The following is a 13367-nucleotide window of genomic DNA, read 5'->3' on the forward strand; positions in this document are numbered from 1 at the left end:
GAGGGAGAAAGGGCTACTGCAATAATATTACGGGATCGACCTCAAGGGATAAATTCTTTAGTTAAGGATCCAACTGAGCACAGTGGTTTATTTAACAAAAAAAATTTCTATGTTTTTAGTCGGAACTAGCATTTTAAAAGATGGAATTGCTGTAGACTTAGATGGCGCCAATTTGAAAATGCTAACACGCTTTAAATTGACTGATGGGACTTTGGGCGCCAGATAACTTTTTCTGTTATCTACAGATGTATTAGGTGCTAGTCTTGAAACAAATATTCCCTTTCTGGAAGGAACTGCCGTGAAGCAAATGTCATCTCTACTAGGAACGGAAGAGATCACAGGTAGGGAGAATATAGAAGGGGTAACCACACTTGACAAGTAGCTTGTGCGACCTGCCCAGAATGGTGACCATCATTCACACTCAACTAGCCAGGGGTGAGGTGGATTTATTACTTTCTTTATTAGTTTTAGGCGATGACGAATGAGCAGAGTGGGCGACGCCACTGGGAAGAGATGCCCTTGCCATTTCAGCAAAGCTGAAACTAAAAGAACTTCCTGACTTATTTGTAACTTTTTTACTATCGACCGACTCAACAATAGCTAACGTTCTCTGCAGACATTGTGGAAGCGCTAACTTGAATCAACGAGCCAGACTTGGGAGAACTCGTAGGTGACGTACCACACGCCACGCTGCGAGTTGTAACCTTATCAGCTGAGGAAGAGTGCTTAACATAACCACACTCATCGAACATAGTTTTAATTTTTTCAAACTTATCACACAAGGTGTCAGAATTTTTGCTCAAATCTGAGAAACTATTTCTCGTTTCCGTGAAGAGTTTATAAGAATTAATGTCCCGCTGTCTGCAGTCAGGACATTCACATCGTAAGACTTTTGAGGAATCCATGACTGGATCTGCAGCACGACCATTAATACCAGCACACTTTGCATGGCAAAAGCGTTCGCAGAGCCAATACGAGATGAATCGTTCAAATTCTGGGCCTGTTCTCACACGACCTGGTGTAAGTAAACAATCCATGTCCAGAGAAACACCGCAGAAGTAGACTATGAAGAAAAAAAGAACTAAACTAAAAGATTCCATGACACAAAAATTGTCAGCAAACTAAACGAAACTTCTCACTTTCGTTGACACTCTCAATATAGAGGGAAAGCAAAACAAATTGTAAACACAGATTGCCAAAAAAAGACCTTTAGCAAGAGCTCAAGTTGTTGATTACACAAAACTAAATTGAATTTCACGTAAAAAATTAATATATTTCATATAGATTAAATTACACACTTTATTCTTTTAAACATTTTTATACTTTAGACTCGAATAAAGCAAAAAAGCTAAGAAATTGTAATATTTCTTGCAAGGAATTCAAACGCGACGTACAACGCGCGCGTATAGTTGCTAAACTGACGAAAGGTCATGAAAGGATGAATTTTGTAGGAAAGACGGTTTTCATTTGATCTTGCTATATCCTGATACTTGCTTTTCTACTCGTGCATGATATTATTTCGAATTAGACGAAGGCGTTTTTGGGCGGATATTTGATTGGCAGCATTTCACGATCAAGTGCAGCTTCACGAGCATGATAATCAACATTTGCTTTTAAATGAAAGCCACAATTACATGGAATCCAGACAGGAAATTGTTAGCACATGGATTTCAAATGTATACATAATGTTTTTTAATTAGGATCCGAGTCGATCTGTGATACAAAAAAACAACAAATCTTTTGATACTCCTTGATATGGCAAAATTAACAGCCTGTCTGATGACTAGAAAAAGTTAAAGGAAGCCCTTTCAGAATTTCGAGTTTTTCTAGTAGTTGCTAATTTAACCACAACGAAACCGGCTATTCCTTGGCCAACTAGACCATCAGTGGCGTAAATTGCGAAATGTTTCTTTTGATATAACCGAAGTCTTCCCTGACATACAGCTCATAGACCCAACTCTGGAAAATTCTTTTTTGTGCTCACTATTGACACAAAAGGATTAAGATCTATATCTAAATAACAACTTGTGTAGCTGGTGGATACTTTACATGTCATGGAGACTATCGCCTGGAAAAGAAACGGACCGATGATTTTGACTTTCAGACTTTCTTTAGCTGTCACAAGTAAAACCCTCTCATAGAACGGTAGCATATGACTCTTAGGGTGGGAACAGGTCGAGAAACCCGCACGTCGTCTTAGCAGTTTATTTTGAAAAGTCTGTAATCTTTTGATAACATATTTAGGAAGGTGACAAAAGATGGAGATGGAAAATTCTATTTTTAGCAGATAAATAACTTGCAAACTGTGAGTATTTTCTTGGGGAAAGGTTGCTACGAAGGCAAGTCGTCAGATTGACGATGTCAAACTCAAACTAGCAGTCGTTAAAAACTTAGTATTCTTAGACTGCTAGACTTGCGTTTATGTTCTTGCCGAGGAATTTAGTGGGAACCTTTTGATTAACCGGCATACCGTTAATCGAAATGTGTATGAACATCCCGGAACCTTTGCAAAATACATTTCGTTCGTTTTATTTTATTGGTTGAGATTAGCTTTAGTAGAAAGATTTTCAACTGCTTCTTTGAAAGATTTACCAGCAGAAATCAATAGGAAATCATCAACATATATGTGTACTGTCATTTAGTGCAACTTGGCCGGATGTAGATTGAAGAAAATAGGATTAAAGCAGAAGTCCCTCACGAACCTCAACAATGTTAGAATCCATAACCAGGATACGAAATGAAAGGAAATTTAAAATCGATAATCTTAAAGGAATCGGCATTCCAAACTCACTAAGAGTTCTACCTACTTCACTCAGACTAATATAGTCATAGGCTTTGTTAATAGCAAGAGAGACTATCGAAACTTTTTTTCCATCCTTTTCCCTTCAAATTGTGAAAATTAAATCACTTATACTCATGTTGGTAGATTTGCTCAGATATAAGAACCGGTATGCAGAAGATTGTCTGCAACCAACCCGTTGCCATGCTAACATTTGGTAGTTGTAAGAAAGGAATAGCAATGAGGGCTCCAGTCGATGAGTTGTTTTTAAGCAAGTCTAGGTTTAACTTTTTTAACTAAGTTTAACATATTGTATAAGCTAACATAAGTGTATAAGCTAGATCTTACTAGTAAATTATATACATACGCTATGAACACACAATCAACGCCTGCTGCAATCTAAAAATAAAAAAAATGTATTAACGGATTCATGAGGAAAAAAAAAGAAGGACAACACACCAAAAAAATATTAGTAAAAACCGCAAAAATTATATAAAAGCGTCTGGCATTGACTCGATGACTAAGAATAATATTCTGTTACAAAATATGGAAGTATTTACTTCATAGTTTTAAATTTATTTCAATAATCGTCAATGGTACTTACAGATTACTTATTAATATGAGCAATTATTCTCTGTCAGATATTTATATTACGAAGGAAAGACAAAGAGGGTTGAAGATACTCAAGGCTCTGAATCTTTTTTTCTTTCGTTTATGTAGTTATAAACTATGTTACGAATTTAGCTAATATTCTAAAGTAAACGTAACCTATGGTCAAATAGAACGCCTAAATCTGTGAACGAATCGACGTCCTTCAACTTCGAACCAATGAAATGGTATGATAAGTAAAATGAAAGACTTCCTTCTTGAGAAAGAAAGCTTCTTACATTTATTTAATTTTAGTTTCAGAAGATTCAAAGAGCACCATGCAACCAAATTATTCAAGTCACTTTGAAACTGATGTGATTGCGATTCTATGGAAAAGAAAGGAAGCAGTTTCACATCATCAGCATACATTAAGATCTGACTGGAATTAATCACCGATGGCAAATCATTAATGTATAAATTAAATAAAATGGGTCCTAAGTGGCTGCCTTGGAGTTTAAAGATAAGTAAGTTATGGTTATATTTCATGATTTGCAAATTACGCATTATTTTGTAAGAAATTAGAGACAAGCAGTAAAGACCATTAGATTGAAAATATATTCATCCAAGTTTTTTTAAACAGTCAAAGTTGTAGTTCCCAAATTATAGATGCAGAACGCATCTAATATATATGTCTACATATATTTAATCAATTTTCTTTATCACTAATCAATAAATAAGTTTATTAACTTCATATTAACTTCCTTAATGTTATCTTACACGACTCTGTTGTTTCTGTTCACATTGATTTCTTTATTTGTGGCTCTAACACCATACATTTTCGTTAAATGTTTCTCTAAAACAATATGGTAACGTGGCGGCTTACTTTGCTTACTACTTGGGAGCTTTTACCCCGAAAACGAATGTAACGCGCTATTGTAAGAAAAAAGAAAATAGGCCTTAACACAATAAGCGCTTAAAACATATTGATGCGTTATTTCGATTTTCGGGTTAATAAGTCTCAAATGGGAACTCAATGGAAAGCCGCGCTACCATATTGTTTTAGAGAAACATTTAACGAAAATGTATGGTGTTAGAGCCACAAATAAAGAAATCAATGTCAACAGAAACAACAGAGTCGTGTAAGATAACATTAAGGAAGTTAATATGAAGTTAATAAACTTATTTATTGATTAGTGATAAAGAAAATTGATTAAATATATGTAGACATATATATTAGATGCATTCTGCATCTATAATTTGGGAACTACAACTTTGACTGTTTAAAAAAACTTGGATGAATATATTTTCAATCTAATGGTCTTTACTGCTTGTCTCTAATTTCTTACAAAATAATGCGTAATTTGCAAATCATGTAATATAACCATAATTTACTTATCTTTAAACTCCAAGGCAGCCACTTAGGACCCATTTTATTTAATTTATACATTAATGATTTGCCATCAGTGATTAATTCCAGTCAGATCTTAATGTATGCTGATGATGTGAAACTGCTTCCTTTCTTTTCCGTAGAATCGCAATCACATCAGTTTCAAAGTGACTTGAATAATTTGGTTGCATGGTGCTCTTTGAATCTTCTGAAACTAAAATTAAATAAATGTAAGAAGCTTTCTTTCTCAAGAAGGAACTCATTCATTACTCAATATTTCACAGATTCGCATATGTTGGAGGACGTCGATTCGATTACAGATTTAGGCGTTCTATTTGATCATAGGTTACATTTTAACTTGCATATTGAGCTCTCGTTAAGCAAAGCTAGGTTCACGCTTGGTTTTATAAAAAAGTGGTCCAAAAAGCTTGACGATCCCTACATTACGAAAAGGCTGTACATGTGTGTGGTTAGACCCATACTCGAGCATGCCTCTGTTGTGTGATCTCCTTCCTATAGGGGATATATAAATTCAATTGAATCTATTCAAAAGCAATTCTTGCTGTTTGCCCTTAGGAATTTGTGTTGGGATCCGATTTCCTTTCTTCCCCCCTATGAAAATAGTTTGTTTCTGTTGTCTCTCGAGAAACGTAGATTTGTTCTTGGCGTTTCCTTCGTAATCAAGGTAATAAATGGTGCTATTGACTCGCCTGCATTTCTTGGTCAAATAAGCTTTAATGTCCCCAATCGCTTTTCTAGGCACTTTATCGTGGTTAAGCTTAGTCAATGTAAATACAATTATGAGCTGTTTAACCCGCTCAGAGTTGTTTGCAGGAACCTAAATGATGTCTATCACTTATTCTCATTATCGGACCCTTTAAAGTCTATTAAAGCAACTATGCTTAATATACGCAAGTTAACTATATTCGATCTGTTCTTGTTGCCTTTTTATTTATTTATACATGAATTATTATTTTTAACTTTTTAAGAGCCGATAGCCTGTGTTGCTAGTGCTCAATGTCTCTTTTATTAGTCTAAGAATTCAATTCATTAGTCTAAAATTAAAATAATAATAATAATAATAATAACTTTTTAATTTATTTCTGAACTTACTTGCTTATTATTATTCTTCTTTTTTTCTTCCTGTTTATTGCGTACTAGTTTCAAAACAATTAGTATAAGATTTTCTATTAACATGTACTGAATTCGACTGTAATTTTCTGTAGTTGAATTTCATGTATAAATAAATAAATAAATAACTAAATAAATAAATAAAAATGCATTAGTGTAAAGTAAATATAAACTAGATAAATAATTCCTAAACTTAAAATAAATTGCATTATTTCTTGCGGTGCGTTGCATTCTTTTGTTTTATTGACATGCAAAACAAAAACATTTCTCAATCGCCGCAAGTTTTTATGAAAAATTAGACTTTTTACAAAACTTCATGGTTTTGCATATATACATACAAGTAAAAGAACACAACACACAAGATGGATAAAGACAATTTATTTTAAATTTGGAGATTATTTATCTAATTTTTGTTTACTTTGCACTAACGTATACCTTTTTTATATAATATGGAAATTGCAGTTTGGATTTATACTATGCATTATTTGGTAAGAACTGAAAAACAAGCAATAAAGCCCTTTTATTGTTAAGATGAAAATATTCTACCAGACTCATAATTATGTAATTTCCAAATTGTAGGTCAATTACTACACAAAAAAGCCTTCGATGGTGTCATAAAGTTTATTTATTTATTATAAAGACCAGCAAAATTCTTACTTTTTATAAATTTTTGGCCCATATTTGCGTTGAGTTTTTCTTTTTTGATTCTAAAAAACTTTTTTACTTACATTTTTCTGTAAGAAATACGGTAGCGCGGATGCCAATTGGGAGTTTTCAACCCGAAACGAAAATGAGGCATCATTGTGCAGCCTCCTAATGGTTTCAGCTAGCATAATTCTTGTCTTATTTGTTTTAATAAAGCCAACGAGAAACCTCTATTGTTACAATAATCAACTTCTTTGTTTCAAACTTTCATCTTGGCAACACTGTTCTTATAACAATTTAATGCGTGTCATAAGTGTGTTATTCTTTGAGAAAGGAGCAAGTTATACAAATTTTTCTCGTTTTAATATAAATTTTTCTCGGCCGTGTAAATTTTTTTTTGTTTTAATCGTAAGTATAACGGCGAAATTTTAAATAATTATAAAAAAAAACTTGAAAAAAATTATCATAAGTTCTACAAAAGAGATAAAATAGTTTAAGTAGTAAAGTAGAGCGAACAAAGGAAAAGAAAATGGCTACCGTTGACGTAGAGACGAAAACGCCATTTTTTTATAGGAAGACAATGTTTCTGACAATGAAAATAATTACACTGAGTGCAAAGTGTTGAAAATAAGCAAATATTATTGAGGTTGCAATTGTAGAGGGACAACTTTAAGTTAACGCTTGACCTTTTTTTTTATTATCCAATTTTCCAAAACATGTGGATTGGCATGCTTGTTTCCTTTCGTCTTAAAAATACAACCCTGTCAGCCTAAAATGGCGTTAGATCGGATTTCCTCATTAAAATATTGGTTGATTGGGCAAGCACAACGTATGTTCTATTTTGTCTTCAATTAAAACGCTTCCTATTTTCATCGAAAAACAAAAACGTTTAGTTTGTTGCGGCAGGACTTAATTTGTTAAGATTTAATTTGTGGAGATTGTAATTACATGCACGTACTTTGCTCTTGTGTTTCATGTGTTTTCATAACAAAGCCATCACGCGCTTTCACATTTCATTAAAAAATCAACTGTTGAATTAGTCCTGTTTGCAGAATAAAAAATTGAAAACACGTCATTACTGAGGCAAGTAAGTTTAAGGTGACATTTTAAGACTTATTCAATGTTGAATTTTCTCGTTTTTGAAGTATTTTAAGAAATTAGGGAATAGTTTCCATGGGATAGCCTCGAAATAGATATAAATCAATATAAATTATTGTTAAATATTCAAATTGATTCAAAAAGATATATAACAGGTTATGAGTAGCTGAGCAAACAATAAAGAGAAGAGTGCAGTATTTATAACCACATGACAAAGAGATAAAGCAGGCCTCGTTTTCAAATTTCTAGTTTTTGAAAGTTAATCTTTGCTGTGCATACATTATTATGTATAATATTTCGATATTGTCTATCTTGCATTGCTGAATCTCTGAAAACTACCCTATATCCGTACCGGCGGAATTTGGTTATCGCGTACATATATTTGATTACGTGGGATAACTAGAGTTTTCCCAAATCAAGATTCTTATGATCCAGTGGTTTCTTAGACGGATTATTTAGTTGAAATAGATTGTAAGTTATCATTCATGAATTTATCAAGAATGTACACAGTCGCTGCGTAGGGGGTTGGTAGGCTTATTCTGACGGTCTTGTTTACTAAAATTTATTGTGTTAACAGTGATGACAACAATGTGAGAGAAACATTGTGCTTCAAATGAATAAACGCATTATAAAATTCACTGTAATGCTTAGAAAGTATAGATGCTGTTACAAAAGACTGTATGCATTGTCAAAGCCCCACAGCAGTTGCGATAATAGGAATATTTAAGATTTTAAACACATTTAACATAAAGCGCGGAATAGTGTTAAATAAGTTTCAAAAGAACTATGGAAAACCATTGGTCGTATCATTTGGGTTAAAAAATCAGACATGGGTGTAATTTGAATAGTTCAATACAAAAAGTTAAGGATACTTTTTAAAAATAATTAAGATAGATTTTCGAAATCTTATTTAGTTTATAATTATCCCTACATCAGGTTTGCGTGAAATATGAAAAATCGTTAGAAAACGTTCGAAGTTCCTTTAAGGCATTTTCATTTGCGTTTGATACCTTGAAAAATTTCAGCGGTTATCTAAGTCATATAAAAATGCCAGAACACATTTAAGAGTATCATCGGGTGCCAAATTTATAATTCTCATAAATTAATTTGGCCAGTAAAGTCTCTAACATGTGTCGCCTTCTAGTTACTTTTCACTAAATTTGTTTTATTTCGGTTCTTTATTTTTATAATAATTCTCTCTTTCAGCAATTTATTGTATGAGTCAAAAAGCTGAAAGACCAGTACTATCAGGTCAGCGTATCAAGACCAGAAAAAGAGATGAAAGAGAAAAATATGACCCAACGGGATTCCGTGACGCGGTCATTGCTGGTCTCGAAAAAACTGGTGGTGACTTGGATCAAATTGCAAAATTTTTAGTCAGCGCTGGTAATAAACTTGACTATCGCCGTTACGGCGAGGTACTATTTGATATATTGATTGCTGGTGGCCTCTTAGGTATGCGCATGTTTTTATAAATAAAAACTTATCACATCTTGATGGTTTTAGTTCCTGGAGGTTCTATATCACAGGATGGCGAGAAGCCGCGTACAAATTATTGCATATTTGAAGCACCAGAAGATATGGAAGCAATGCGCAACCATGAGCAGGTACATTTCCGTCAACTTTTTTGTTTGACTTTCTTTTTTATTTCTAGGGCATATGAATTAGAGCTATATATTTGATTAAATCACAAATAGATGGTGTTCCAAGTATGCTAGAAAAAAAGCAACAGATCTACTTGTCTTTATTTAAGCATTGCTGTTGATCTGCTAACAAAGATTTCATTTGTTGCTACAATCCAAAAAAGAAAAGAGACAATGAGTTGCAAAGGGATATCGCCAACAGCGAATCGTTTCTTATTCCAATGATTTCATTTTTGTAGCACTAATTACGTGTAGCACGAGGATTACTTGTGTTCGTTCTTGTTTATTAACAAGACTTTGTTAGTTTATGTAGAACTACAGAGATACCACAACTACTGTTGTAGACAATGTACGCGCACGCTTGACGATTAATATGATATATTAATACATTCTTTTCTCATAATTTCGGTTTGCGTTAGTTGCTAAATGTTTTCCTATTTTTAGGTTTTCGTCAATCTCATGCGTCGATTTAAGTACTTGGAAAAGATGTTCGAAGAAGAAATGAAGAAAGTATTAGTCTTCATTAAAGGTTTTACTCCAAGCGAACGTATCAAACTGGCGCGTATGACGGCGCTATTGTTATGTAAGTTGAATGAATTTAATCAATAATTATTTTACAAAGTGTATTCAGTCAGGGAAATATAAGAAGGAATAATTAAATCCATTTTTAATGCAATCTATCGTTAAAGTCAGTGTAATAAGCGCTCTATAGAAACAAATTTGCTATAACGCTCTTCTTTCTTAACACAACGTAAAAGCAAGATAACTTCTCTGTCTTTCGCCTTTGATTGTTGTTAACAGATTGCAAGTTTTTATGACCGGATGACATGCAGTTTCTAAAAATCGAAATTATAAGCATCGTACTTTGTACTTATTGGTCTTGAAATGTTAGTTTAATCTATTACTACATATAAACCATGAAAGTTTTGACAGGTGTTCGATTTCAAGAGAAACGTTCTTTAACGTTAATGCGCTTTTCAACGTGTTCTACTTAATCGAGTCAGCTTCGGAGCCACTATAACTGCCTGATTTGTGTCGTCGCGGCAAGTCGCTAACTTCAAAAGCGTTCTTATAATACTTGAAAATTTAAATCCTTTTCCACTTTAAATAAATTTGTTATTATTCCTACCATTAAGGGAAAAATGTAACAAATTATACGTGGTGGTATAGCAAATATTTTAGGTTGTACTGACTTTTGCATTACTTTCAAAATGCAAAAGGCTCGAAATCAATTACAGTTTTTTTATATCATCATTAGTAAATCCTCTAAAATTGTCTACATATTTTATATTTCCAGGTAATGGTTCAGTGCCACCGAATGTTCTATTAGTACTCAACAATGAACATTTAATTAAAGACGGCATTGCCCTGGATTTTCTTGTAGAACTATTTGTTACCTTCAAACAAGAAAAGGGTATGCAATCCCTAATACAAGCACTTAAAAAAGGGGGACTGGAAAGCAAGTAAGTTTGGATGTTTTATTTACAATCAAATTTACGGAGATATTCAGAAAGAGATTGTAATTCCTTTAATTAATTGTAAATTGAAAATGGAAAGATTGTTTTTGAAATAAGCAGTCAAAATTTTTACATAAAGTTACGTCGTTCCGTATGTAGTGCCAAAAGATTGGTATTTTTTTTTTAAGTAATTATAACTTTGAGAATTGACCAACTGCTTGCAAGACGGCTTATGGCTCTTGATTCAACTGGAAGGATGATTATTTTATAATTCTTTCTTAAGCGTAAGCCATTTCGCTCCGGCTTAGCTCTATAAATTGACTACTCAGCTATTCTACTGTTCGAGTAGAGATTATGCAGCTGAAGCAAAGACTTAACTTCTCAGAGCTTAAGTGAATCACGCAATGATTTCTATAGCTAACGTTTCGAGGTGAAAGAGAAATTTTTATGTGAAAGACCTTTTAAACTTGGTAATGGAATTTCCGGTGTGCGTTGAAGAAGTAAACGATTGTTATGTCATTTTAATATCATTCCTTTTGGGAGAAAGTATGGCGATGGTCCACAACGTCAAGACAGAACACAGTAAAAGTTAAAAAGCTATCAAAAATTCTTTATAAAAATGGCACAAACGAGTAAACAAAAAATGAATTAAGTTTTGCCTTTAGTGATGAGAAAAGAATCGTTTCTTACGTGAATACGTAACTTAGTACTGTACTCAGTGAGAAGGATGCGTTAAAATAATTTTCTTTTTTATATGTAATATTTTCAAACCAGGCTTATGGATTTTTTCCCACCTAATAAACGTACTGAGGAGAATTTCAAACAAGTTTTTCTTGAAAAAGATTTAACGGAAATTATCAAGTTGCATAAAGCTCAAGCCAGCCAAGAGGCTAAGCGGGAGCTGCAACAAACTCTAATTGATGATATAAACGACGAGAAACCGCACTCCGAAATAACAGCCGACATTAAAGAATTTGCCCAGAAAGCCAACATTCCTGAACATGAAATTATTGTAATTGTAAGTTAATGCAAAATGAAAAAAAAAAAAGTGAAATACAGTTCCACTCCCACGAAATAAAAGTATACCAATTTTGTCATTCTGTGCGTGAGACCATTAAATAAGAAAAATATATATCTGATTGTTCATTTGGTACGTTTATGCTTCTAACTTAAGAAGACATTCTTTATTTCATTCTGCATAATAAGTTTTCTTACAAGTTAAAAGAGTAAAACAACCACAAAACAATCGTCAATTTTTGTCAATACGTTACGGTCTATATTCCATGACAATCTGTAATATGGTAGGCATGATTGTGAGAACCATTTTAAATTGTGGGAGTAGACTGCTCCAATCCAAACAGCACAAAATTACTTAGTGTTCAAAATTTCAGTGGTCATAAGAGATTCTTTGCAAAACAAGCGAACATAATTTTTAATTGTTTATTTATGTGTTTACAGATCTGGTCCACTGTAATGTCTTTGGGTGAATGGAATAAAAAGGAGGAACTTGTCACTGAGCAGGCAGTACGCCATTTGAAAGGCTATTGTCCTTTAATGCAGGCCTTTACCAGCACCGATCGCGCGGAATTAGCTTTGATTCAGAAAGTCCAAGATTTCTGTTATGAAAATATGAATTTTATGAAAGCTTTTCAAAAAATCATCTTACTCTTTTACAAAAGTATGTGCAAAGCATCTTTAAAATATTTGTAATAAGTCTTTAATATCCTTTTAGCCGAAGTTTTATCGGAAGAGATTATTTTGCGTTGGTACAAGGATAGCCATTCAAGCAAGGGCAAAATGCATTTCCTCGAACAAATGAAGAAATTTGTTGAATGGTTGCAATCTGCTGAGGAAGGTAAGGTTTATATTGGAAAACAGGTAAAAACACTATAGTGGATCGCGACTCACCATTAAATACCTTACACTATCTCACAAGTATTCATACAATAATTTCAAATTAAGGCGTTTTTACGCCCGGTGGGCGTACATGCAAGAAAGCTCAGCTTATAAAGGAACATTTGGGTCATAATCCGCAATTTTTGAGAATAAATTTGTTACTATGCTTACACTTTTATTGTACCAAAATTGCAAAATCATTTATTTAACGAAGATGCTTTGCTTACCTAATAATTCTTAATTGCAATCGACTATTAGGTCAATGAGATCTGTGACAAAAAAGAAAACTAAAATCGTTCGCTTTGCTCATTTCTTCGAATGTCCAATTTGTCTTACCAATTAAAGAACATTCTGGGTGAAGAAAATTTATTAATTTATATATTTACACTATAAATTTATTGTGTTTTTTAAGTGCTGAAGAAATATCAAGTATAATATGGGTGCTCAATTTCTTCCACAACTTATGTAAAGTGGCTAATATTCACTTGTACACATTTTTTTAAATTATCTCTTCTAGTAATGCACTGGGTGAAATAAATTTATTGGTTTATATGTTCAATAAGTTTATTATGTATTTTTAAGTGCTAAAAAAATGTACAACCTCATGCGTAATATGGGTGCCCAATTTTTCCTACGACTTGTGTAAATTGGCCAATATTCGCTTGTACATGTTTTCTCAGAAATTTTCTCTTCTAATAATGCACTGGGTGAAATAAATTTATTGGTTTATATGTTCAATAAGT

At 33.1% G+C, this 13367-nt stretch overlaps 1 protein-coding gene across 2 annotated transcripts in view; it reads left to right on the plus strand.

Moving 5' to 3' along the window:
- The first annotated feature begins 6850 nt into the window (after positions 1-6850).
- LOC119643587 (protein krasavietz) overlaps positions 6851-13367 on the plus strand; it is a 6953-nt gene continuing 436 nt past the window's right edge. Inside the window, exons 1-8 of one of the 2 annotated variants that reach the window (XM_038042972.1) lie at positions 6851-6938; positions 8835-9083; positions 9135-9235; positions 9716-9854; positions 10569-10734; positions 11503-11746; positions 12187-12406; positions 12461-12583. In XM_038042972.1, coding sequence (XP_037898900.1) covers positions 8846-9083; positions 9135-9235; positions 9716-9854; positions 10569-10734; positions 11503-11746; positions 12187-12406; positions 12461-12583 — 1231 coding nt within the window. In that variant the 5' untranslated portion in view covers positions 6851-6938; positions 8835-8845. Of the gene's footprint in view, positions 6939-7473; positions 7618-8834; positions 9084-9134; positions 9236-9715; positions 9855-10568; positions 10735-11502; positions 11747-12186; positions 12407-12460; positions 12584-13367 lie in introns of those variants that run through there. The other variant, XM_038042973.1, reaches the window with a different exon arrangement.

The sequence above is a fragment of the Glossina fuscipes genome, unplaced genomic scaffold, assembly GCF_014805625.2.
Source record: "Glossina fuscipes isolate IAEA_lab_2018 unplaced genomic scaffold, Yale_Gfus_2 61344, whole genome shotgun sequence".
In the NCBI taxonomy this organism is placed as follows: Eukaryota; Metazoa; Arthropoda; class Insecta; order Diptera; family Glossinidae; genus Glossina; species Glossina fuscipes.